This window comes from Lichenostomus cassidix, unplaced genomic scaffold (genome assembly GCF_008360975.1).
Source record: "Lichenostomus cassidix isolate B80296 unplaced genomic scaffold, HeHo_3.0 HiC_scaffold_36, whole genome shotgun sequence".
Classification (NCBI taxonomy): domain Eukaryota; kingdom Metazoa; phylum Chordata; class Aves; order Passeriformes; family Meliphagidae; genus Lichenostomus; species Lichenostomus cassidix.
In genome coordinates, this window is record NW_028147270.1 from 1,204,915 (window position 1) to 1,228,038 (window position 23,124).

The window sequence follows — 23,124 nt, forward strand, 5'->3', positions numbered from 1 at the left end:
GCCTTCATCACCTCCTTCAGGACCTTCATCTCCTTCACCTTCCTCTTCCTCGTGACCTTCATCTTCATTTTCGGGTTCTCCTTCCTCTTCCTCACCTTCATCTCCTCCTCCTCCTCCTCCTCAGCTTCCCCTAATCTTCATCCCCTCCTTCCTCCCCTCCTCCATCTCCCTCCTCTTCCTCGGGGCCTTCATCACCTCCATCCTCCTCATCGCCTCCATCCTCCTCCTCCTCAGGGCCTTCATCACCTTCTTCAGGGCCTTCATCACCTTCCTCATCCTCAGGACCTTCATCACCTTCTCCAGGACCTTCATCTCCTCCACCTTCCTCTTCCTCGTGTCCTTCATCCCCAATTTCGGGTTCTCCTTCCTCTTCCTCACGACCTTCATCCCCAGTTTCGGGTTTTCCCTCCTCCTCCTCCTCCTCCCGGCGTGTCCGGCGCGGCTCCGGCCGGCAGCACGGACAGTCCGAGCGGTGGGACGGCTCTGCGTCGCGCCGGGGGTTGTAGAAATCTGGGGGGAAAAACGGGGAAAACGGGAAAAATTGGGGAAATTAACGGGAAAAAATGGGGAAATTGGGAAAATTAATGGGAAAATGGGAAATTGGGAAAATTAACGGGGAAAATGGGGAAATTGGGAAAATTAATGGGAAAAAATGGGGAAAATGGAAAATTAACGGGGAAAATGGGAAAATTAACGGGGAAAATGGGGAAATTGGGAAAATTAACGGGAAAAAATGGGAAAAATGGAAAATGGGGAATTAATGGGAAAAATGGAAAATTGGGAAAATTAACGGGAAAAAATGGGAAAAATGGGAAAAACGGGAAAAATGGAAAATGGGAAAAAACGGGAAAAATGGGGAAATTGGGAAAATTAACAGGAAAATGGAAAATGGGGAAATTGGGAAAATTGGGGAAAATGGGGAAATAAATGGGGAAAGTGGGGAAAATGGGAAATTGGGAAAATTAACGGGAAAAATGGGGAAATTAACAGGAAAAATGGGGAAAGCAGGAAAAATGGGGAAATAGGGAAAATTGGGAAAAATGGGGAAATTGGGAAAATTAACGGGAAAATTGGGAAAATTAACGGGAAAATTGGGAAAATTAACGGGAAAATGGAAAATTTGCAAAAATGGGAAAAAAGGGGAAATTGGGAAAATTAACAGGAAAATTGGGAAAAAATGGGGAAAACGGGAAAAATGGAAAATGGGGAAAAATGGGAAAAATGGGAAAAACAGGGAAATTGGGAAAATTAACAGGGAAAATGGGGAAATTACCAGGAAAAACGGGGAAATTGGGAAAAATGGGGAAATTGGGAAAAATGGAAAAATGGGGAAAATGGAGAAAATGGGGAATGGGAAGAAACGGGAAAATCGGGAAAAATTGGGAAAAGTGGGAACTGGACACTGGGAATGACCCCTGGAGTGGACATTGGACACTGGGATGGACATTGGGATGGACATTGGGATGGACATTGGGATGGACACTGGACACTGGGATGGACATTGGGATGGACATTGGGATGGACACTGGGATGGACTGGGATGGACTGGGATGGACACTGGGATGGACTGGGATGGACACTGGAATGACCACCAGACCCCCAAACCCCCTGGCCACCCCTCGGTCATCCCAACTGGTCACCCCAGGGGTCACTCATTGGTCACTCACTGGTCACTGTCAGTGGTCACTCACTGGTCGCTCACTGGTCACTCTGGTCACTCACTGGTCACTCACTGGTCACTCACTGGTCACTCACCGAACTCCTCAGTGGTCACTCATTGGTCACTCACTGGTCACTCATTGGTCACTCACTGGGCACTCACTGGTCACTCATTGGTCACTCACCAAACTCCCCAGTGGTCACTCACTGGTCACTCACTGGTCACTCAGTGGTCACTCACTGGTCACTCACCAAACTCCCCAGTGGTCACTCATGGTCACTCATGTCACTCAGTAGTCACTCACTGGTCACTCACCGAACTCCCCAGTGGTCACTCACTGGTCACTCAGTGGTCACTCAGCAGTCACTGGTCACTCACTGGTCACTCAGTGGTCACTCACCAAACTCCCCAGTGGTCACTCACTGGTCACTCACTGGTCACTCAGTGGTCACTCACTGGTCACTCACCAAACTCCCCAGTGGTCACTCATGGTCACTCATGTCACTCAGTAGTCACTCACTGGTCACTCACCGAACTCCCCAGTGGTCACTCACTGGTCACTCAGTGGTCACTCACCGAACTCCCCCGGCCCCTGGGGTGGCTCCAGCCTGTCCAGCAGCTCCAGCAGTGTCCGGCACACGGTGTCCCCTCTGGTCACTCACTGGTCACTCACTGGTCACTCACTGGTCACACACTGGTCACTCACTGGTCACTCACTGGTCACTCAGCAGTCACCGGTCACTCACTGGTCACTCAGTGGTCACTCACCGAACTCCCCCGGCCCCTGGGGTGGCTCCAGCCTGTCCAGCAGCTCCAGCAGTGTCCGGCACACTCCATCCCCTCTGGTCACTCACTGGTCACTCATGTCACTCATGTCACTCAGGTCACTCACTGGTCACTCACTGGTCACTCAGTCACTCACTGGTCACACTGGTCACTCACTGGTCACTCAGTGGTCACTCACCGAACTCCCCCGGCCCCTGGGGCGGCTCCAGCCTGTCCAACAGCTCCAGCAGTGTCCGGCACACGGTGTCCCCTCTGGTCACTCACTGGTCACACACTGGTCACTCACTGGTCACTCAGCAGTCACCGGTCACTCACCGGTCACTCAGTGGTCACTCACCGAACTCCCCTGGCCCCTGGGGTGGCTCCAGCCTGTCCAGCAGCTCCAGCAGTGTCCGGCACACTCCATCCCCTCTGGTCACTCACTGGTCACTCATGTCACTCATGTCACTCATGTCACTCACTGGTCACACTGGTCACTCATGGTCACTCACCGAACTCCCCCGGCCCCTGGGGCGGCTCCAGCCTGTCCAGCAGCTCCAGCAGTGTCCGGCACACCGTGTCCCCTCTGGCCGCAGCCCAGGCCAGCAGGCGCCGTGTCCAGCCGGAGCTCCGCGGTGTCCCCAGCGCCGCCACCTCCGCCTCGGACATGGCCGCGGTCACTCGCAGCGCCGCCAGCAGCTCCTCCGGGGGCACTCTGGCCAGGCGGTGCTCCAGGCTGCGGCCGGCCGCTCGGACTTGGGCCAGGGAGCTCATCGGGACTGGGAGGGACACTGGGAATGGGAGATGGACACTGGGATGGACACTGGGAGGGACTGGGAGGGACACTGGGAATGGGAGATGGACACTGGGAGGGACTGGGATGGACAGTGGGAATGGGAGATGGACACTGGGATGGACACTGGGAATGGGAGATGGACACTGGGATGGACACTGGAAATGGGAGATGGACACTGGGATGGACACTGGGAATGGGAGATGGACACTGGGATGGACACTGGGAGGGACTGGGAGGGACAGTGGGATGGACACTGGGAGGGACACTGGGAGGGACTGGGAGGGACTGGGAGGGAGGGTGGACACTGGATGGACACTGGGATGGACACTGGGATGGACACTGGCAATGGCAATGGACACTGGGATGGACACTGGGATGGACACGGAATGGATACTGGGATGGACTGGGAGGGACTGGGAGTGAGCGTGGACACTGGATGGACACTGGGATGGACACTGGGAATAGGAGATGGACACTGGGATGGACTAGGGTGGACACTGGGATGGACGCTGGGATGGACTGGGATGGACAGTGGGATGGACACTGGGAGGGATGGGAGGGACTGGGAGTGAGGGTGGACAGTGGGATGGACACTGGGAGGGACACTGGGAGGGACTGGGATGGACACTGGATGGACACTAGATGGACACTGGGAATGGGGATGGACACTGGGAGGTCATGGATGGACACTAAGGTCATGGATGGACACACGGATGGACACTGGGAGGTCAGGGATGGACACAGAGATGGACACTGGGAGGTCATGGATGGACACACGGATGGACACTGGGAGGTCATGGATGGACACTAAGGTCATGGATGGACACATGGATGGACACTGGGAGGGCAGGGATGGACACTAGGGTCATGGATGGACACAGAGATGGACATTGGGATGGACACTGGGAGGGACACTGGGAGGGACTGGGATGGACACTGGATGGACACTAGATGGACACTGGGAATGGGGATGAACCATGGAATGGATACTGGGAGGGACTGGGAGTGAGGGTGGGCACTGGGAGGGACACTGGGACTGGGATGGACACTGGGATGGACACTGGGATGGACTAGGGTGGACACTGGGAATGGGGATGGACACTGGGAGGGACACTGGGAATGGGAGATGGACACTGGGATGGACACTGGGATGGACTGGGAATAGGGATGACCACTGGACTGACCCCGGAGCACCCACTGCCCACTGCTCTGCGGCCACTGCCCACCCAAAGGCTCTGTGACACACCCTATAGGGCAGCAAACCCTATAGACCCCCAGGGCTGCCCCTCCCCCTCCCTCCTGTCCCCTATAGAACATCCCAGTGCCCTATAGAACCCCTCCCCCACCCTCTACAGGGTCCAGTCCCCTATGGAACACTCCTGTCCCCTATAGAACATCCCAGTGTCCTATAGAGAACCCTCCTGTCCCCTATAGATCTCCGCTGTCCCCTATAGAACCCCACCCTTTATAGGGTCCAGTCCCCTATAGAACTCCCCTGTTCCCCTATAGAACTCCCCTATAGATCTCCCCAATAGATCTCCCCTGCTGCCCCTATAGATCTCCCCTACAGATCTCCCCCTTCCCCTATAGATCTGCCCTATAGAACTCCCCTGTTTCCCTATAGATCTCCCCTATAGAACTCCCCAGTCCCCCATAGAACTCCCCTACAGATCTCCATAGCTCTCCCCGCTGTCCCCTATAGATCTCCCCTATAGAACTCCCCTGCTGTCCCCTATAGATCTCCCCTATAGAACTGCCCCTTCCCCTGTAGCTCTCCCCCTTCCCCTATAGATCTCCCCATAGAACTCCCCTTCCCAATAGAACTCCAATAGATCTCTCCTGTCCCCTATAGATCTCCCCTGTTCCCCCACAGCTCTCCCCTATAGCTCTCCCCTATAGATCTCCCCTATAGATCTCCCCTTCCCCTATAGATTTCTCCCCATAGCTCTCCCCCGCTGTCCCCTATAGATCTCCCCTATTCCCCTATAGATCTCTCCCTTCCCCTATAGATCTCCCCTATAGAACGCCAATAGATCTCTCCCTGTTTCCCTATAGAACTCCCCCATAGATCTCCCCTATAGATCTCTCCTGTCCCCTATAGATTTCTCCTGTCCCCTATAGATCTCCCCTATAGCTCTCCCCTGTCCCCTATAGATTTCCCCCTCTGTCCCCTATAGATCTCCCCTATAGAACTCTCCCTGTTCCCCTATAGAACTCTCCCTGTTCCCCTATAGAACTCTCCCTGTCCCCTATAGATCTCTCCCCTATAGCTCTCCCCTCCCCCATACCTGCTCTCCCCGCTCAGCCCCTATAGGTTCCTCCCTCCCCCCGCCCCTCCCCCACCGCTATTTATAGCCCGCGCCGCCCCGTGACGTCACACGGACCGCCCCCCGTGACGTCACCGCGCTCCATAGGCTCCGCCCCCGGGGCGCGGGGAGCTCCATAGGGGAATCTATAGGGGATTTGGGGGGAGGGGAGAGCTATGGGGGAGCTCGGGGGGGTCCTGGGGGGTTCTGGAAGGTTCTATAGGGGATCTATAGGGGTTCTAGAAGGTTCTATGGGGTCCCATAGGGGTTTTATGGGGTCCTATGGGGATCTATAGGGGTTCTAGAAGGTTCTATAGTGTCCTATAGGGGTTTGATGGGGTGCTATAGGGTTCTATAGGGGATCTATAGGGGTTCTAGAAGGTTCTATTGGGTCCTATAGGGGATCTATAGGGGTTTTATAGGGTCCTATAGGGGTTTTATGGGGTCCCATAGGGTCCTATAGGGGATCCTGTAGGGGATTGGGGGAGGGGAGAGCTATAGGGGAGCTCGGAGAGATCCTGTAGGGTTTCTAGAAGGTTCTATAGGGTCCCATAGGGGATCTATAGGGGATCTAGAAGGTTCTATAGGGTCCTATAGGGGATCTATAGGGGTTCTGGAAGGTTCTATAGGGTTCTATAGGGTCCTATAGGGGTTTTATGGGGTGCTATAGTGTTCTATAGGGTCCTATAGGGGCTCTATAGGGGTCCTATAGGGTTCTATAGGGGTTTTATGGGGTGCTATAGTGTTCTGTAGGGATCCTATAGGGGATTTGGGGAGGGGAGATCTATAGGGGAGCCCTGGGAGGTCCTACAGCAGATTCCAGAAGGTTCTACAGGGTCCTATAGGGGATCTATAGGGGATCTATAGGGGTTCTAGAAGGTTCTACAGGGTCCCATAGGGGATCTATAGGGGATCTATAGGGGTTCTGGAAGGTTCTATAGGGTTCTATAGGGTCCTACAGGGGTTTTATGGGGCCCTATGAGTTTCCATAGGGGATCCTATAGCGAATTTGGGGAGGGGAGCTCTGTAGGGGTCTATAGGGGAGCTCTGGGAGGTCCTATAGGGGTTCCAGAAGGTTCTATAGGGGTCCTATAGGGCCCTATGGGGTTCTATAACATCCTCTAGGGGATCTATAACGTCCCATAGGGGATCTTTAGGGTCCCATAGGGGTTTTATGGGGCCCTATAGGGGCTCTATAGGGTCCTTCAGGTGTCCTCTGGGGTCCTGCAGGGTCTCCATAGGGTTTCTATAGGACCCCACACCTCCCTGTGGGGCTCCACGGGGTTCTATAGGGTCCCATAGGGTTCTATAGGGTGTCTATAGGATCTCTATAGGGTCCCATAGGGTTCTATAGGGTCCCACAGGGTTCTATAGGGTCTCCACAGGGTGTCTATAGGGTCTCCACAGGGTCTCTATAGGGTCCCACAGGGTTCTATAGGGTGTCTGTAGGATCTCTATAGGGTCCAGCAGGGTTCTATGGGGTATCTATAGGTCTCTATGGGCTCTCCATAGGGTCCCAGAGGGTTTCTATAGGGTCTCACAGGGTTCTACAGTGTGTCTATAGGATCTCTATAGGGTCCAGCAGGGTTCTATAGGGTCCCATAGGGTTCTATAGGGTCTCCACAGGGTTCTATAGGGTCCTACAGGGTTCTATGGGGTATCTATTGGTCTCTATTGGCTCTCCATAGGGTCCCATAGGGTCTCTATAGGGTCCCACAGGGTTCTATAGGGTATCTATAGGGTACTATAGGGTCTCCATAGGGTCTCCATAGGGTCCAACAGGGTTCCATAGGCTCCCCATAAGGTCCCACAGAGTTGTATAGGGTCTCTATAGGGTCCCACAGGGTTCTATAGGGTCTCCATAGGGTCCTTATAGGTTCTCACAGGGCACTATAGGTTCCTACAGGTTTTCCATAGGACCCCTCAGGGTTCTATAGGATCCCTATAGGGTCCAATAGGGTTCCAAAGGCTCCCCACAGGGCTCTAGAGGGTTCCATAGGCTCCCTAAAAGCTCCCACAGGGCTCTATAGGTTCCTATAGGTTCCTAAAGGGTCCTACAGGTTTTCCATAGGACCCCTCAGGGTTCTATAGGGTCTCTATAGGATCTCTATAGGGTCCAATGGGGTTCCAAAGGCTCCCCACAGGGCTCTATAGGCTCCCGCAGGCTCTCTATAGGTTCTCTATAGGTTCCTATAGGTTCCTTCTCCCCAACCCGCCGCTCCAGGCCACGCCCCTAGCCACGCCCCTTGCCACGCCCCTTTCCCGCCCCTTTCCCGCCGGACCATCCCACCCCTCCGCCCCACAGAGGGGGATCCCCCCTCTCCCCCCCGCGCGGGTGGTTCGCTCCGGCCGAGGCTATAAAAGGCGGGCGGCGCGCGCGGGGCGCGCAGTGTGGGCGCCACGTGGAGCGAGCGCGGAGCGGGCGGCGCCGCCATGGCCTCCAACGGTACCCGAAACCCCGCAAATCCTCCCCGAAACCCTCCTTAAAACCCTCCCTGAAACCCTCCTCGCCCCCGGGAGAGACCCCAGACCCCTCAGCATCCCGGGGAAAGACCCCAGACCCGTCAAAACCCCGGGGAGAGACGCAGCGCCATCCGCAGCCTCCCCAATCTCCTCACGCCGGGGCGGGCGGGAATCGCGCTTTATCCATCCTCAGCGGGTTTTCGGTGTTTACCGCCGCGTTCGCTGTGTTGTCTGTGATTAACGTGCTTTTCGTGCTCATTTTCGGTGGTTTTCTCGGGAATTTTGGCGCTTCCGGCGTTGTTTCATTGTGGGTTTTTTTGTGATTTAGCGCTGAGGGCGAGGGGGGGTGCGATTTGATGCCGCCGCGTTTCCGCCACGCTTCACGCTCGGTTTTAATCCCTAATTCATTCTCCGTTTTCCTTTTAATTTTCCCCACGTTAACCCTTACAAATATTTTAATTTTGAGCGCAATCTGCGAATTCCGGCCGCTTTTCTGAGGCTTTTTCCGCCGCTAAACCAACCGCGAACGGGGCGGCGGCCGAACAAAGCGCCGCGCCCGCCGCGCGGAGTAAAACCCCCCCCAGAACCCCCGATTTTACCACAAAACCGTTAATTTTTGGCGGAAATACCGAGTATTTTTTAGGATTTTAGGGTATTTTTGGGTTTTTTTTAGGGTTTTTTCCCCGCCCGCCATTTTGTGGTTTAGCCGCTGCGCCATTGCCGCCATTTTGTGCTCTCGGCGCATGCGCGGCGCGGCTGCCGCAGTGCCTCATCCGGGGCTTTAAATTCAACCAAATTAAACCCAAATTAAACCGAAATTAAATCAAATCACACCAAATCGCGATAAACCCGACCGAATTAAAGAGCGGCGTTGAAAGCGGGACGGTAAAATTGCGGTTTGGGTGTGAAAATCCCGTTTGTTTCTCCCCCGCCGGGCGGGAAAGCTGTGAGGGGAATTCAGTTCTCCCCTTTCTCTCGGATTTCTGAGGGAAAATTAACTCGTTTTCAAATAAATATATATATTTATAGTTAAATTGGTTCTTTAGCTTGCTGTTTATGTCGCTTTTTGGAGGAAATTAGGTGTTAAATTCGGGTTTTTAGACCCGTTAAATCCTCCCCCGCGGCTCCTTTTGTCTCAGATTTCTGAGGGAAAATTAATTCGTTTTCAAATAAATAAATATATTTATAGCTAAATTTGTTCTTTATTTTGCTGTTTATGTCACTTTTTGGAGGAAATCGGGTGTCAAATTCGGGTTTTTAACCCCATTAAATCCTCCCCGCCGCGACTCCTTTTGTCTCGGATTTCTGAGGGAAAATTAAATCGCTTTTAAATAAATATATATATTTAAAGCTAAATTGGTTCTTTATCTTCCTGTTTATGTCGCTTTTTGGGGAAAATTCGATGCTAAACGCAGATTTTTAACCCCTTTAAATCCTCCTTTTGTTCCGCGAATCCTGAGGGAATTTAAACTTTAATCTTCACATTAATATCTAAAAACCTTCAATTTATCTTTGAATTTTCTGTATAAATGGTGAAATTGGTTGAATTTCTGGGATTTTAGAGGTTTTTTTTGCTGTTTAAACCTTGTGCTTCCAAACCCCTTTTGTTGGGATTTGCCTGAGGGGAATTTGAACTTTTCCCTTGAATTTCCCATTTAAATAATTAAATTTATTTACTTTAATTTATCGTTTATCATTTTTTATAACAGGTAAATAATTAAATTTCAGCTCTGAGTGCTTTTCAGGGGATATTTGCTGTTAAAATCTGAATTTTCTAAGCTCTTTGTTGTGATTTGCCTGAGGGGAATTTGAACTTTTCCCTTGAATTTCCCATTTAAATAATTAAATTTATTTCAATTTATCATTTTTTATAAGCCATAAATAATTAAATTTGAGCTCTGAGTGCTTTTCTGGAGTATATTTGCTGTTAAAATCGGAATTTTCTAAACTCTTTGTTGTGATTTGCCTGAGGGGAGTTTGAACTTCACTTTCATTTTCGCATTTAAATAACAAAATTTATCTTGACTTTCACTTTTTTTACGATTAAACAATTAAATTTTATTATTTTCGAGGCATCAATACGATATTTGAAGTATTTTAATTTAAAATTATTAAATACTTATTTGAAGTCTTATTCAAATACTTGAATAAAATATCTATTTGGAGTATTTTAATTTGAAAACGCTTTTTTATGTAGTTAAAAGCGTTTTATTAGTAGCAATAAATTATTAATTTATTTAAATATATTAGTTATTGATGAGGATGGATTTTATTCACGTTTTTAGTTTTTAATGAAGTGTTTTAATTACAGAAATAAACGTGGAGATAAAAAGAAATTGATTTATTAATTGTTAAATAATTAGTTGATTTGATGTAGAGAATGGAAATGTAGGTCAACTGCAATTAAATCAATTAATTTGTGGTTTTAGTCATTAAAAGTGGTTTTAATTAGAGAAATTGGTGTTAAAAATTGGTGTGAATTGATTTAATGTTGGTTTTATATTAATATTATTCAATTTATAATACAGAAATATTTAGCAATCTAATTAAATACATTATATAATTATATAACGATAATTTTTAAATGTTATTTTAGAGCTTTAAGACGTAATTTGGGTTATTTGTGTGTTTTTCATGCTTATTGTTGTAATTAAAACTAACTTAATAACTAAAAAGGTAAAGAAATTTAATGAAAGGTTTTGATTAGAATTTATTATTAATTGAGGACTTCAAAGGGATATTCAAGGTGTGTTTAAAATATCTTCAAAATCAATAGCATTAAAATTTAAAAGTATTTTATAAGGTTATAAATATTTTTATAAAGTATTTTTGTTTATTTCTGTAATTTAAAAGCATTAATAACCCGTTGGGAGTGCTTTTAATTAAAATTATTAATTAATGTACAATGAATTAATTTAATTAAAAATATTTTTATTTTTATTGGTTTGATTAAAAGTCTTTAATACCTTAACAGTAGCAAAGCAATTGATTCAATTAAAAGTATTTTAATGGCAAATTCTGTAATTAAAACAGTTTTATTAATTATATAATGCAGAGTAAATATACTTAATTAAAGGCATTTAATAATTGGTAAAAACCAATTAATTTAATTATCTTTTCATTTTAACTAATTTAAATTACCAGTAACAGATAGCATTGAATAATTTGAACTAGATAAAGTTGTTTTAATGTTTTTTTTTGTAATTAAAATGTGTTTCTGACTAATGATATAAAAGAGATTTTATGAAGGTGTTCAGTGTTAAGTAACATGAAAAAATAAGTTTATTTTGTGATATTTTTAATTCTTTTCCAATTATAGTTCTTCAAATAACAACACTAAATGGGGAGGTTCATTTTAGGATTTTTTAAATTAAGTTCTCTAACTACATATATATATTTGGGGATTATTATCATGGAGGAAACACATATAAAAAAGCATTTGATAATGAGGGAAAACTGGTTTATTCTGCATTATTTTTTAAGTCAAATTCTCTATATATATGTTTTTAAGGATTATTATCATGAAGGACATATATACTAAAGAGTATTTCATAATGCAGGAAAATTGATGGAAAATAGATTTATTCTGCATTATTTTTTAAAATCAGATTCTCTAACTATATATATTTTTATGGATTATTATCATGAAGGAAATACATATTAAAAGGCATTTCATAATGTGGGAAAATTGATTTATTTTGCATTATTTTTTAAAATGAAAGCCTCTAATTATATATATGTTTTTAAAGATTATTATAATGAAGGAAACATTTATTAAAAGGCATTTCAGAATGCAGGAAAATCGATTTATTCTGCATTATTTTTTAAAATCAGATTCTTCTACTATATATGTATTTTTAAGGATTATTATGAAGGAAATATATATTAAAAGGCATTTGAGAGTGTAGGAAAATCAATTTATTCTGCATTTTTTTTAAATCAAATTCTCTTTATAGATGTTTTTAGGGATTATTATAAAAGAAACATTCATGAAAAGGCATTTTATAATGCAGGAAAACTGATTTATTCTGGATTATTTTTTAAAATCAGATTATTTTAACTACAAATATTTTTTTAGGATTATTATCGTGAAGGAAATTATATATTAAAGCGTATTTCATAAGGTGAAAAAATCTATTTATTCTGCATTATTTTTGCCATTATTTCTCTAATTAAAACACACTTTTTACAATGAATAAATCATTTAAATTTATTCTATTTTAACCCTTTTCTCACCAATTAACCCCAATTTTAACCCTTCCCTCCCCAGATTACAGCCAGACGGCGACACAAAGGTAAAAAAACTCCACAAAATCTCCTCCTCCCCTTCCCTAACCCCCAAATTTCCTGGAATTCAGGGGAAATTCACCCCAAATTGTGTTTTTCTCCCCAGCTACGGCGCTTACCCAGCTCCCCCCAGCCAGAGCTACTCGCAGGGAGGAGGACAGAGCTACTCCCAGCAGAGCTACGGCGGCTATGGGCAGAGCCAGGAGTCTGGATACGGCCAGGGGGGGTACAGCTCTTCATATGGACAGAGCCAGAGCAGTAAGGAGTCTGAAATTCCCAAAAATCCCAAAAAATCCACGTGTTTGTATTGTTAAACAGCAAAAATTCCCATGTTTGTATTGTAAAATACCCAAAAACGGAGCCCAGAGGCAGAGCCAGGAGTCTGGATACGGCCAGGGGGGGTACAGCTCTTCATATGGACAGAGCCAGAGCAGTAAGGAGTCTGAAAAATCTGAATTTCCAAAAAATCTGTGTGTTTGTATCACTTAAATAGCAAAAATCTGAGTGTTTGTGTTGTAAAATGACATTAAAGTGACCCCCAGGGCAGAGCCAGGAGTCTGGATACAGCCAGGGAAGGTACAGCTCTTCATATGGATAGAGCCAGAGCAGTAAGGATCCCAAAAAATAGAAATATCCCGAAAAATCTGTGTGTTTGTATCACTAAATAGCAAAAATCCCCAATTCCTGATCCATTTTTCCCAATTTCTCACTATTTCCCCCCGTTTTTCTCCCATTTTTCCCAATTCCTGATCCATTTTTCCCAATTCCTGACATTTTCCCCCCGTTTTTCTCCCATTTTTCCCAATTCCTAATCCAGTTTCCCCAATTCCTGATCCATTTTTCCCAATTCCTGATGTTTTCTCCCCATTTTTCTCCCATTTTTCTCCCATTTTTCCCAATTCCTCACTGTTTCTCCCCAATTACCCCCATTTTTTTTCCCAATTCCTGACAATTTCTCCCCATTTTTTCCCAATTTCTCACATTTTCTCTCCATTTTCTCTCTCCCAGGTCACTCAGCCCCAGCAGCTCCTCCCTCCCAATTCCTGATCCATTTTCTCCCCATTTTTCCCAATTCCTGATGCATTTTTCCCCAATTCCTGATAATTTTTTGCATTTTCCCCCATTTTTTCCCCAATTCCTGACATTTTTTTCCATTTTTCTCCCCACTTTTCCCAATTCCTGACCTTTTCTTCCCATTTTTCCCCACTTTTCCCCAATTTCTCCCCATTTTTCCCCAATTCCTCACTATTTCTCCCCATTTTTTTCCCAGTTCCTGATGTTTTCTCCCCATTTTTCTCCCATTTTTCCCAATTCCTGATCCATTTTTTCCCAATTTCTCACTATTTTCACCCATTTTTCCCAATTTCTCACTAAATAGTGAGAAATTTTTCCCAGTTTAGCACTATTTCTCCCCATTTTTCCCAATTCCTGACATTTTTTTCCCAATTCCTGACATTTTTTCCCAATTTCTCACTATTTCTGCACCATTTTTCTGTAATTTTTTCCAATTCCTGACAAATTTTTTCCATTTTTCCCCATTTTTTCCCAATTCCTCACTATTTCTCCCCATTTTTTCCCAACTCCTGATCCATTTTTCCCAATTTCTCACTATTTTCACCCATTTTTTCCCAATTTCTCACATTTTCTCCCCATTATTTCTCTCCCAGGTCACTCAGCCCCAGCAGCTCCTCCATCCCAATTCCTCCCTATTTCTCCCCATTTTTCCCCAATTCCTGACAATTTTTTCCATTTTTTCCCAATTTTTCCCCAATTCCTCACTGTTCTCCCCATTTTTTTCCCCAATTTCTGACATTTTTCCCCCATTTTCCCCCATTTTTTCCCCATTTTCCCCCGTTTATCTCCCCATTTTTCCCAATTCCTGACCTTTTCTCCTCATTTTTTCTCCACTTTTTCCCAATTCCCCACTATTTCTCCTCATTTTTCTCCCATTTTTTCCCAATCCCTGATGTTTTTCCCCATTTTTCTGTATTTTTTTTTCAAATTTCTCACTATTTTTCCCAATTCCTCACGATTTTTCCCCATTATTTTTTCTCTCCCAGGTCACTCAGCCCCAGCAGCTCCTCCCTTGCTATTCCTCACTATTTCTCCCCATTTTTGTGTATTTTTTCCCAATTCCTCCCTATTTCTCCCCATTTTTCCCAATTCCTGACAATTTTTTCCATTTTTTCCCAATTTTTTCCCAATTCCTCACTATTCTCCCCATTTTTTCCCCAATTCCTGACATTTTTTCCCCATTTTTTCCCCATTTTTTCCCCATTTTTTCCCCATTTTTTCCCCATTTTTCCCCATTTTCTCTCCCCATTTTTCCCAATTCCTGACTTTTTCTCCTCATTTTCTCCCCACTTTTTCCCAATTTCTCACTATTTTTTCCCATTTTTTCCCAATTCTTGATGTTTTTCCCCATTTTTCTGTATTTTTTTTCCAATTCCTCCCCATTTCTCCCCATTTTTCCCAATTCCTGTCATTTTTTCCCAATTTCTCATTATTTCTCCCCATTTTCTCTCTCCAGGTTACTCAGCCCCAGCAGCTCCTCCCTCCCAATTCCTCACTATTTCTCCCCATTTTTCCCAATTTCTCACTATTTTTTCCCATTTTTCTCCCATTTTTTCCCAGTTCCTGACCTTTTCTCCCCATTTTTCTGTATTTTTTCCCAATTTCTCACATTTTTTCCCCATTATTTTCTCTCCAGGTCACTCAGCCCCAGCAGCTCCTCCCTTGCTATTCCTCACTATTTCTCCCCATTTTTGTGTATTTTTTCCCCAATTCCTCCCTATTTCTCCCCATTTTTCCCAATTCCTGACCTTTTCTCCCCATTTTTCTGTATTTTTTCCCAATTTCTCATTATTTTTCCCCATTTTCTCTCTCAGGTTACTCAGCCCCAGCAGCTCCTCCCTCCTACGGCTCAGGTGGCTTTGGCTCCAACCAGAGCTCCCAGAGCTCCTATGGACAAACCTCCTCCTATCCTGGCTATTCCCAGCCTCCTGCTGCAGCTTCTGCCTCTGCCAGGTGCGTTAATTACCGTTAATTACTGTTAATTAATGAATTAATCAAGAATTGATTGATTTGGTGTTGATTGATCCATGTAAAAATGGGGAAAAGTTGGGGTTTTGGGGTCAAATCTCCTCCTATCCTGGCTATTCTCAGCCTCCTGCAGCAGCTTCTGCCTCTGCCAGGTGTGTTAATTAGTGTTAATTACCGTTAATTAATGAATTAATCAATTATTGTTTGATTTGGTGTTGATACATGGGGGTGGGAATGGGAAAAGTTGGGGTTTTGGGGTCAAATCTCCTCCTATCCTGGCTATTCTCAGCCTCCTGTGGCCACTTCTGCCTCTGCCAGGTGTGTGAATTACCGTTAATTACTCATTAATTAGTTGATTAGTCGGTAATTGTTCAGTTCTGGGTTGATTTATCCATATAAAAATGGGAAAAATTGGGAATTTGGGGCCAAATCTTCTCTCTTCCTGGCTATTTTCAGCCTCCTGCTGCAGCTTCTGCCTCTGCCAGGTGTGTTAATTACCGTTAATTAGCATTAATTAATTAATTAGTCAGTAATTAGTGGGGTTAATAGTGATTTATCCATATAAAAATGGAGAAAATTAGGGTTTTGGGGTCAAATCTCCTCCTATCTTGGCTATTCTCAGCCTCCTGTGGCCACTTCTGCCTCTGCCAGGTGTGTTAATTACTGTTAATTACCATTAATTAGTTAATTAGTTAGTAATTGTTGGGGTTAATGGTGATTTATCCATGTAAAAACGGGCAAAGTTGGATTTTTGGGATGTTTTTAGGTGAATTTCAGGTGGTTTTTATCAATTCCTGGCTCATTCTGGGTCTAATTCCATATTTTTGGGTGATTTTTTGGTGGTTTTTCACCAATTTTTTACCCATTTCGTGTGAATTTTCTGTGATTTGATCAATTCCTGGTAGATTTTGGTGTTAATTCCGAGTTTTTGGGTGAATTCCTTGTTTTTTGGGTGAATTCTGAGTGTTTTTTGGGTGAATTCTTTGTGATTTTGGGTGTTTTTCACATCAATTCTGAGTGGGTTTTGGGTGAATTTTGGGTGTTTTTTGGGCGAATTCCGGGTGGTTTTGGGTGAATTTCACACAGTTTTGATCAATTCCCAGTTCATTCCTGGTCTAATTCCCAATTTTTGCGTGAATTCCTTGTTTTTTGGGTGAATTCCAGGTGGTTTTGGGGTAAATTCTGCATATTTTTTGGACAATTTCAGGTCATTTTTGGTGTTTTTCGGCTCAATTCTGGCTGATTTTGGGTGAATTTTTTGTGGTTTCTCCCCGATTTGGGTGTAAATTCCCAATTTTTGGGTGAATTCCTTGTTTTTTGGGTGAATTCCAGGTGGTTTTTGGGTGAATTCTGTGTGATTTTGGGTGTTTTTCGCATCAATTCTGAGTGTTTTTTGGGTGAATTTTGGGTGTTTTTTGGGCGAATTCCGGGTGGTTTTGGGTGAATTTCACACAGTTTTGATCAATTCCCAGTTCATTCCTGGTCTAATTCCCAATTTTTGGGTGAATTCCCAGTGTTTTGGGTGAATTCCAGGTGGTTTTAGGGTAAATTCTGCATGTTTTTTGGACAATTTCAGGTCGTTTTTGGTGTTTTTCGGCTCAATTCTGGCTGATTTTGGGTGAATTTTTTGTGGTTTTTCCCCGATTTGGGTGTAAATTCCCAATTTTTGGGTGAATTCCTTGTTTTTTGGGTGAATTCCAGGTGGTTTTTGGGTGAATTCTGTGTGATTTTGGGTGTTTTACGCATCAATTCTGAGTGTTTTTTGGGTGAATTTTTTGTGTTTTTTCACCAATTCCTTTCCCATTCCAGTTGAATTTTTCATGATTCTGATCCATTCCTGGTAGATTTTTGTGTCAATTCCCAATTTTTGGGTGAATTCCTTGTTATTTGGGTGAATTCCAGAATTCTGGGTGCTTTTTGGGGTGAATTCTGCATGTTTTTGAGTGTTTTTCGGGTGATTTTGGGTCAATTCTGGGTGGTTTTTCTGCATTTTTTGTTCTCATTCCAATTAAATTCCATGCAGTTCTGATGGATTTTTGCCTGATTTTGGTGTAAATTCCCAAATTTTGGGCTGAAATTCCATGTTTTCTGGGTGAATTCCAGAATTCTGGGTGCTTTTTGGGGTGAATTCTGCACGTTTTTGGGTGTTTTTCGCCTCAATTCTGAGTGTTTTTTGGGTGAATTTTTTGTGGCTTTTCACCAATTCCTTTCCCATTCCAGTTGAATTTTCTGTGATTTCCATCAATCCCTGCCCGATTTGGGTGAGAATTCCCAAATTTTGGGTGAATTCCATGTTTTTTGGGTGAATTCCAGGTGGTTTTTGGGGTGAATTCTATGTGATTTTGGGTGTTTTTCATATCAATTCCAGGTTATTTTGGGTGAATTTTTTGTGGTTTTTCACCATTTCCTTTCCCATTCCAGTTGAATTTTCTGTGATTTTGATCAATTCCTGGTAGATTTTGGTGTTAATTCCCAATTTTTGGGTGAATTCCATGTTTTTTGGGTGAATTCTGGGTGGTTTTTGGGCCAATTCTGTGTGATTTTGGGTGTTTTTCGGATCAATTCTGAGTGTTTTTTGGGTGAATTTTTGGTGGTTTTTCACCAATTCCTTTCCCATTCGAGTTGAATTTTTCATGATTCTGATCCATTCCTGGTAGATTTTGGTATTAATTCCCATTTTTTGGGTGAATTCCATGTGGTTTGGGGTGAATTCTGCATGTTTTTGGGTGTTTTTCGGCTCAATTCTGGCCGATTTTGGGTCAATTCTGGGTGGTTTTTCAGCGTTTTTTTTCTCATCCCAATTAAATTCCATGCAGTTGTGATGGATTTTTCCCCGATTTGGGTGTAAATTCCCAAATTTTGGGCTGATTTCCATGTTTTCTGGGTGAATTCCAGAATTCTGTGTGCTTTTTGGGGTGAATTCTGCATGTTTTTGATGTTTTTCAGCTCAATTCTGGCCAATTTTGGGTGAATTTTTTATGGTTTTTCACCATTTCCTTCCCCATTCCAGTTGAATTTTCTGTGATTTCCATCAATCCCTGCCCAATTTGGGTGAGAATTCCCAAATTTTGGGCTGAAATTCCCGTTTTTCCCTCAGCTACGGCAGCGGCTCGGGCAGCTCCAGCTACGGCCAGGCGCCCAGCGGAGGTTACAGCCAGCAGCAGAGCAGCTACAGCCAGCAGAGCTACGGGCAACAGTCGTCCTACAACCCCCCCAGCTACAGCCAGCAGGGCCAGTACAGCTCCGGAGGATGTGAGTGAAGTTCCCAAAAAATCTGGGAATTTTGGGGTGAAATATGGGAATTTTGGGCAAAATCTGAGCCAAAATTGGCTACAGTTGGGGGATTTTGGGTGAAATTTTGGGATTCAACAGTTGTCCTACAACACCCTGAGCTACAGCCAGCAGGGCCAGTACAGCTCTGGAGGATGTGAGTGAAATTCCCAAAAAAATCTGGGAATTTTGGGGTGAAATTTGGGGATTTTGGGTGAAATTGGAGCGAAAATCGGTGAAATTTTGGGGGTTTTGGGGTGAAATTCCCAGGATTTGGGGTTGGAAAAGTTGTCCTACAACCTCCACAAAGTACAGTTAGAAGGGCTGATGTAGCTCCAGATGATGTGAGTGAAATTCCCGAAAAAATCCGGGAATTTTGGGGTGAAATGTGGGGATTTTGGGCAAAATCGGAATGAAAATTGATGAAATTTTGGGGGTTTTGGGGTGAAATTTTGGGAATTTGGGGTTAAAACAATCATCCTACAACAGCCCCAGCTACAGCCAGCAGGGCCAGTACAGCTCCAGAGGATGTGAGTGACATTCCCAAAAAAATCTGGGAATTTTGGGGTGAAATGTGGGGATTTTGGGCAAAATTGGAATGAAAATCATCAGAAATTTGTCTGAAATTGGGGGTTTTGGGGTGAAATTCCCAGGATTTGGGGTTGGAAAAGTTGTCCTACAACCTCCACGAACTACAGTTAGAAGGGTCAGTGCAGCTCTGGAGGATGTGAGTGAAATTCCTGAAAAAATCTCTGAATTTTGGGGTGAAATTTGCAGATTTTGGGCAAAATCTGAATGAAAATTGATGAAATTTTGGGGGATTTAGGGTGAAATTTTGGGAATTTGGGGTTAAAACAATCATCCTACAACACCCTGAGCTACAGGTAGCAGGGCCAGTGCAGCTCTGGAGGATGTGAGTGAAATTCCCAAAAAAGTCTGGGAATTTTGGGGTGAAATTTGGGGATTTTGGGCAAAATCTGAATGAAAATCGCCCAAATTTGGGGTGAAATATGGAGGATTTTGGGAGATTTCGGGTTGGAAAAGTTGTCCTACAACCTCCACAAACTACAGTTAGAAGGGTCAGTACAGCTCTGGAGGATGTGAGTGACATTCCTGAAAAAATCTGGGAATTTTGGGGTGAAATTTGCAGATTTTGGGCAAAATCGGAATGAAAATTGATGAAATTTTGGGGGATTTGGGGTGAAATTTTGGGAATTTGGGGTTAAAACAGTCATCCTACAACAGCCCCAGCTACAGGCAGCAGTGTCAGTACAGCTCCGGAGGATGTGAGTGACATTCCCGAAAAAATCTGGGAATTTTGGGGTGAAATATGGGAATTTTGGGCAAAATCGGAGCCAAAATCGGTGAAATTTTGGGGTGAAATTCCCAGGATTTGGGGTTCAAACAATCATCCTACAACAGCCCCAGCTACAGGCAGCAGGGCCGGTGCAGCTCTGGAGGATGTGAGTGAAATTCCTGAAAAAATCTGGGAATTTTGGGGTGAAATTTGTGGATTTTGGGAGAAATCGGAATGAAAATTGGTGAAATTTGGGGTGAAATGTGGAGGATTTTGGGAGATTTGGGGTGGAAAAAGTTGTCCTACAACCTCCACAAACTACAGTTAGAAGGGTCAGTGTAGCTCTGGAGGATGTGAGTGACATTCCTGAAAAAATCTGGAAATTTTGGGGTGAAATTTGTGGATTTTGGGCAAAATCGGATTGAAAATCGTCAGAAATTCGGCTGAAATTGGGGGATTTAGGGTGAAATTTTGGGAATTTAGGGTTAAAACAATCATCCTACAACACCCCCAGCTACAGGCAGCAGAGTCAGTGCAGCTCTGGAGGATGTGAGTGACATTCCCGAAAAAATCTGGGAATTTTGGGGTGAAATTTGGGGATTTTGGGCAAAATCGGAGCAAAAATAGTCCAAATTTTGTGGAATTTGGGGCAGAAATTCACAGATTTTTCTCCAAAAACTTGGAATTTTTAAAATTCCCATTTTTTCTGTTTTCCCAGTTAACACCTTTGGGGTAGAATTAGTTGGTTTGGGGCAGAATTGGGTGAAATTCCCTCGAATTTGGGGCAAAATTGCTGCAATTTGGGGCAAAATTTCTGCGATTTTTATAAAATTTCACCAATTTTTCTCCCAAAAATGGGAATTTTTCCCAATTTTGGGATTTTTTTTCCCATTTTAGCAAATAGCTACAGACAGAACCAGTTGGTTTGGGGCAGAATTGGGTAGAATTCCCTGAAATTTGGGGTGAAATTGGTGCAATTTGGGGCAAAATCACTCAGATTTTGGGCAAAATTTCATGGATTTTTGTCCAAAAAATGGGAATTTTTGCTAATTTTGGGATTTTTTCCTATTCCAGCTAACAGCTACGGGCAGGACTGTTTGGTTTGGGGCAAAATTGAGGATAATTTCCTGTAATTTGGGGTAAAATCCCTCAGATTTAGTGCAAAATTAGACCCATTTAGGGTCAAAATTGCTGCGATTATCGCAAAATTTCACCGATTTTTTCTCCAAAAAATGGGAATTTTTCCTAATTTTGGGATTTTCTCCCATTCCATCCAAGAGTTACAGATGGGATCAGTTGGTTTGGTGTAAAACTGAGTAGAATCCCTTTGGATTTGGGTCAAAACTGCTGCAATTTGGGTCAAAACTGCCGCGATTTTCACAAAATTTCACCGATTTTTCTCCAAAAAATGGGAATTTTTCCCTAATTTTGGAACTTTCTCTTTCCCCAGCTAACAGTTACAGACAGAATCCTCCATCCCTGAGCTGGGGGGGCTAAAATCTGTCAGATTTGGGTCAAAATCCCTCGGATTTGGGGCAAAATCACTGCGATTTGGGTCACAACTGCCGCGATTTTCACAAAATTTCACGGATTTTTGTCCAAAAAATGGGAATTTTTGCTAATTTTGGGATTTTCTCCTATTTTAGCAAACAGCTGTGGGCAGGACTGTTTGGTTTGGGGCAGAATTGGGTTGAATCCCCTTGGATTTAGGGCAAAATCCCTCAGATTTGGGTCAAAACTGCTGCGATTTGGGTCAAAATTGCCGCGATTTTCACAAAATTTCACCGATTTTTCTCCAAAAAACGGGAATTTTTTGCCAAATTTTGGAACTTTCTCTTTCCCCAGCTAACAGCTATGGCCAAGACCCTCCCTCCCTGGGCTCTGGTGGCTACCAGGAGGGGGTTGGTGGCTAAAATCCCTCGGATTTGGGGCAAAATCCCTCCAATTTGGGTCAAAACTGCCGCGATTTTCACAAAATTTCACCGATTTTTTTCCAAAAAATGGGAATTTTTCCCTAATTTTGGAATTTTCTCTTTCCCCAGCTAACAGTTACAGACAGAATCCTCCATCCCTGAGCTCTGGGGGCTAAAATCTGTCAGATTTGGGGCAAAATCCCTCCGATTTGGGGCAAAATCACTGCAATTTGGGTCAAAACTGCCGCGATTTTCGCATAATTTCACCGATTTTTCTCAAAAAAATGGGAATTTTTGCTAATTTTGGGATTTTTCTCCCATTTTAGCAAACAGCTATGGACAGAACCAGTTGGTTTGGGGCAGAGTTGTGTTGAATCCCCTTGGATTTGGGGCAAAACTGGTTGAATTTGGGTCAAAATGGCCACAATTTGAGACGGAATTGCTGCGATTTTTGCATAATTTCACCGATTTTTCTCCAAAAAACGGGAATTTTTCCCTAAATTCCATATATTTTTTTTCTCCAGCTAACAGCTACGGGCAGAACCTTCCATCCCTGAGCTCTGGTGGCTAAAATCCCTCTGATTTTGGGGCAAAATTAGTTCCATTTAGGGCAAAATCTCTCCAATTTGGGTCAAAATTGCCGCGATTTTCACAAAATTTCATGGATTTTTCTCCAAAAAACGGGAATTTTTCCCTAATTTTAGGATTTTTCTCCCATTTTAGCTAACAGCTACGGCCAAGACCCTCCCTCCCTGAGCTCGGGTGGCTACCAGGAGGGGGGAGGTGGCTACCAGGCCCCCCCGGAGCGCAGCCGCGGCCGAGGCTCCTTCGGGCAGCGCGGCTTCGAGAGAGGAACTCGCGGCAACCGCGGCAACCGCGGCAACTCCATGGGGTAGGTGACCCGAAAATCCAGGAATTTCACCCAAAAATAGAGGGAATTTGGGGGGTTTGGGGTGGGGAAAATATGGGGAGAGATGGGGGAGAAATTGGGAGGAAATTGGGGGAAAATTGGGGAGAAATGGAGTTTGTAGGAAGAGGAGAAATGGGAGAAATTGGGGGAAAATTGGGGTTTAAGGAAGAGGAAAAATAGGAAAAAATTGAGTTTATAGGAGAAGGAAAAATTGGGAGAAATAGGGAAGAATTGGGGAAAAAATGGGGGAAATTGGAGGAAAAATGAGGAAAAATTGGGGGAAAATTGAGGAAAAATTGGGGGAAAATTGAGGAAAAATTGGGGGAAAATTGAGGAAAAATTGGGGGAAATTGAGGAGAAATGGAATTTGTAGGGAGAGGAGAAATGGGAAAAAATGGGGAAAAATTGGGGTTTG

The 23,124-nt window shown here is 44.3% G+C and overlaps 2 protein-coding genes and 1 long non-coding RNA gene across 5 annotated transcripts in view; 2 read left to right on the forward strand and 1 right to left on the reverse strand.

Annotated features, from left to right (window-relative positions):
• Window positions 1–86: 86 nt before the first annotated feature.
• Window positions 87–4,443, reverse strand: LOC146423783 (uncharacterized). The gene is made up of 3 exons (XM_085044512.1): window positions 4,303–4,443; window positions 2,938–3,440; window positions 87–510 (listed from the first exon to the last, which is right to left on the reverse strand). The coding sequence occupies exons 2-3, from the start codon at window positions 3,197–3,199 to the stop codon at window positions 131–133; spliced, it is 642 nt and encodes a 213-aa protein (XP_084900638.1). The 5' UTR covers window positions 3,200–3,440; window positions 4,303–4,443; the 3' UTR covers window positions 87–130.
• A 3,421-nt stretch (window positions 4,444–7,864) lies between these two features.
• FUS (FUS RNA binding protein) overlaps window positions 7,865–23,124 on the forward strand; it is a 43,421-nt gene continuing 28,161 nt past the window's right edge. For 2 of the 3 annotated variants that reach the window (XM_085044480.1, XM_085044482.1), the window contains exons 1-6: window positions 7,865–7,973; window positions 12,261–12,285; window positions 12,384–12,535; window positions 15,166–15,304; window positions 18,417–18,571; window positions 22,523–22,691. In XM_085044480.1, coding sequence (XP_084900606.1) covers window positions 7,961–7,973; window positions 12,261–12,285; window positions 12,384–12,535; window positions 15,166–15,304; window positions 18,417–18,571; window positions 22,523–22,691 — 653 coding nt within the window. In that variant the 5' untranslated portion in view covers window positions 7,865–7,960. The remainder of the gene's footprint in view (window positions 7,974–12,260; window positions 12,286–12,383; window positions 12,536–15,165; window positions 15,305–18,416; window positions 18,572–22,522; window positions 22,692–23,124) is intronic. The other variant, XM_085044481.1, reaches the window with a different exon arrangement.
• On the forward strand, window positions 7,980–10,056 carry LOC146423785 (uncharacterized). Its single transcript, XR_014847340.1, has 2 exons — window positions 7,980–8,090; window positions 8,128–10,056. It is a non-coding gene; the product is annotated as an uncharacterized LOC146423785 (long non-coding RNA).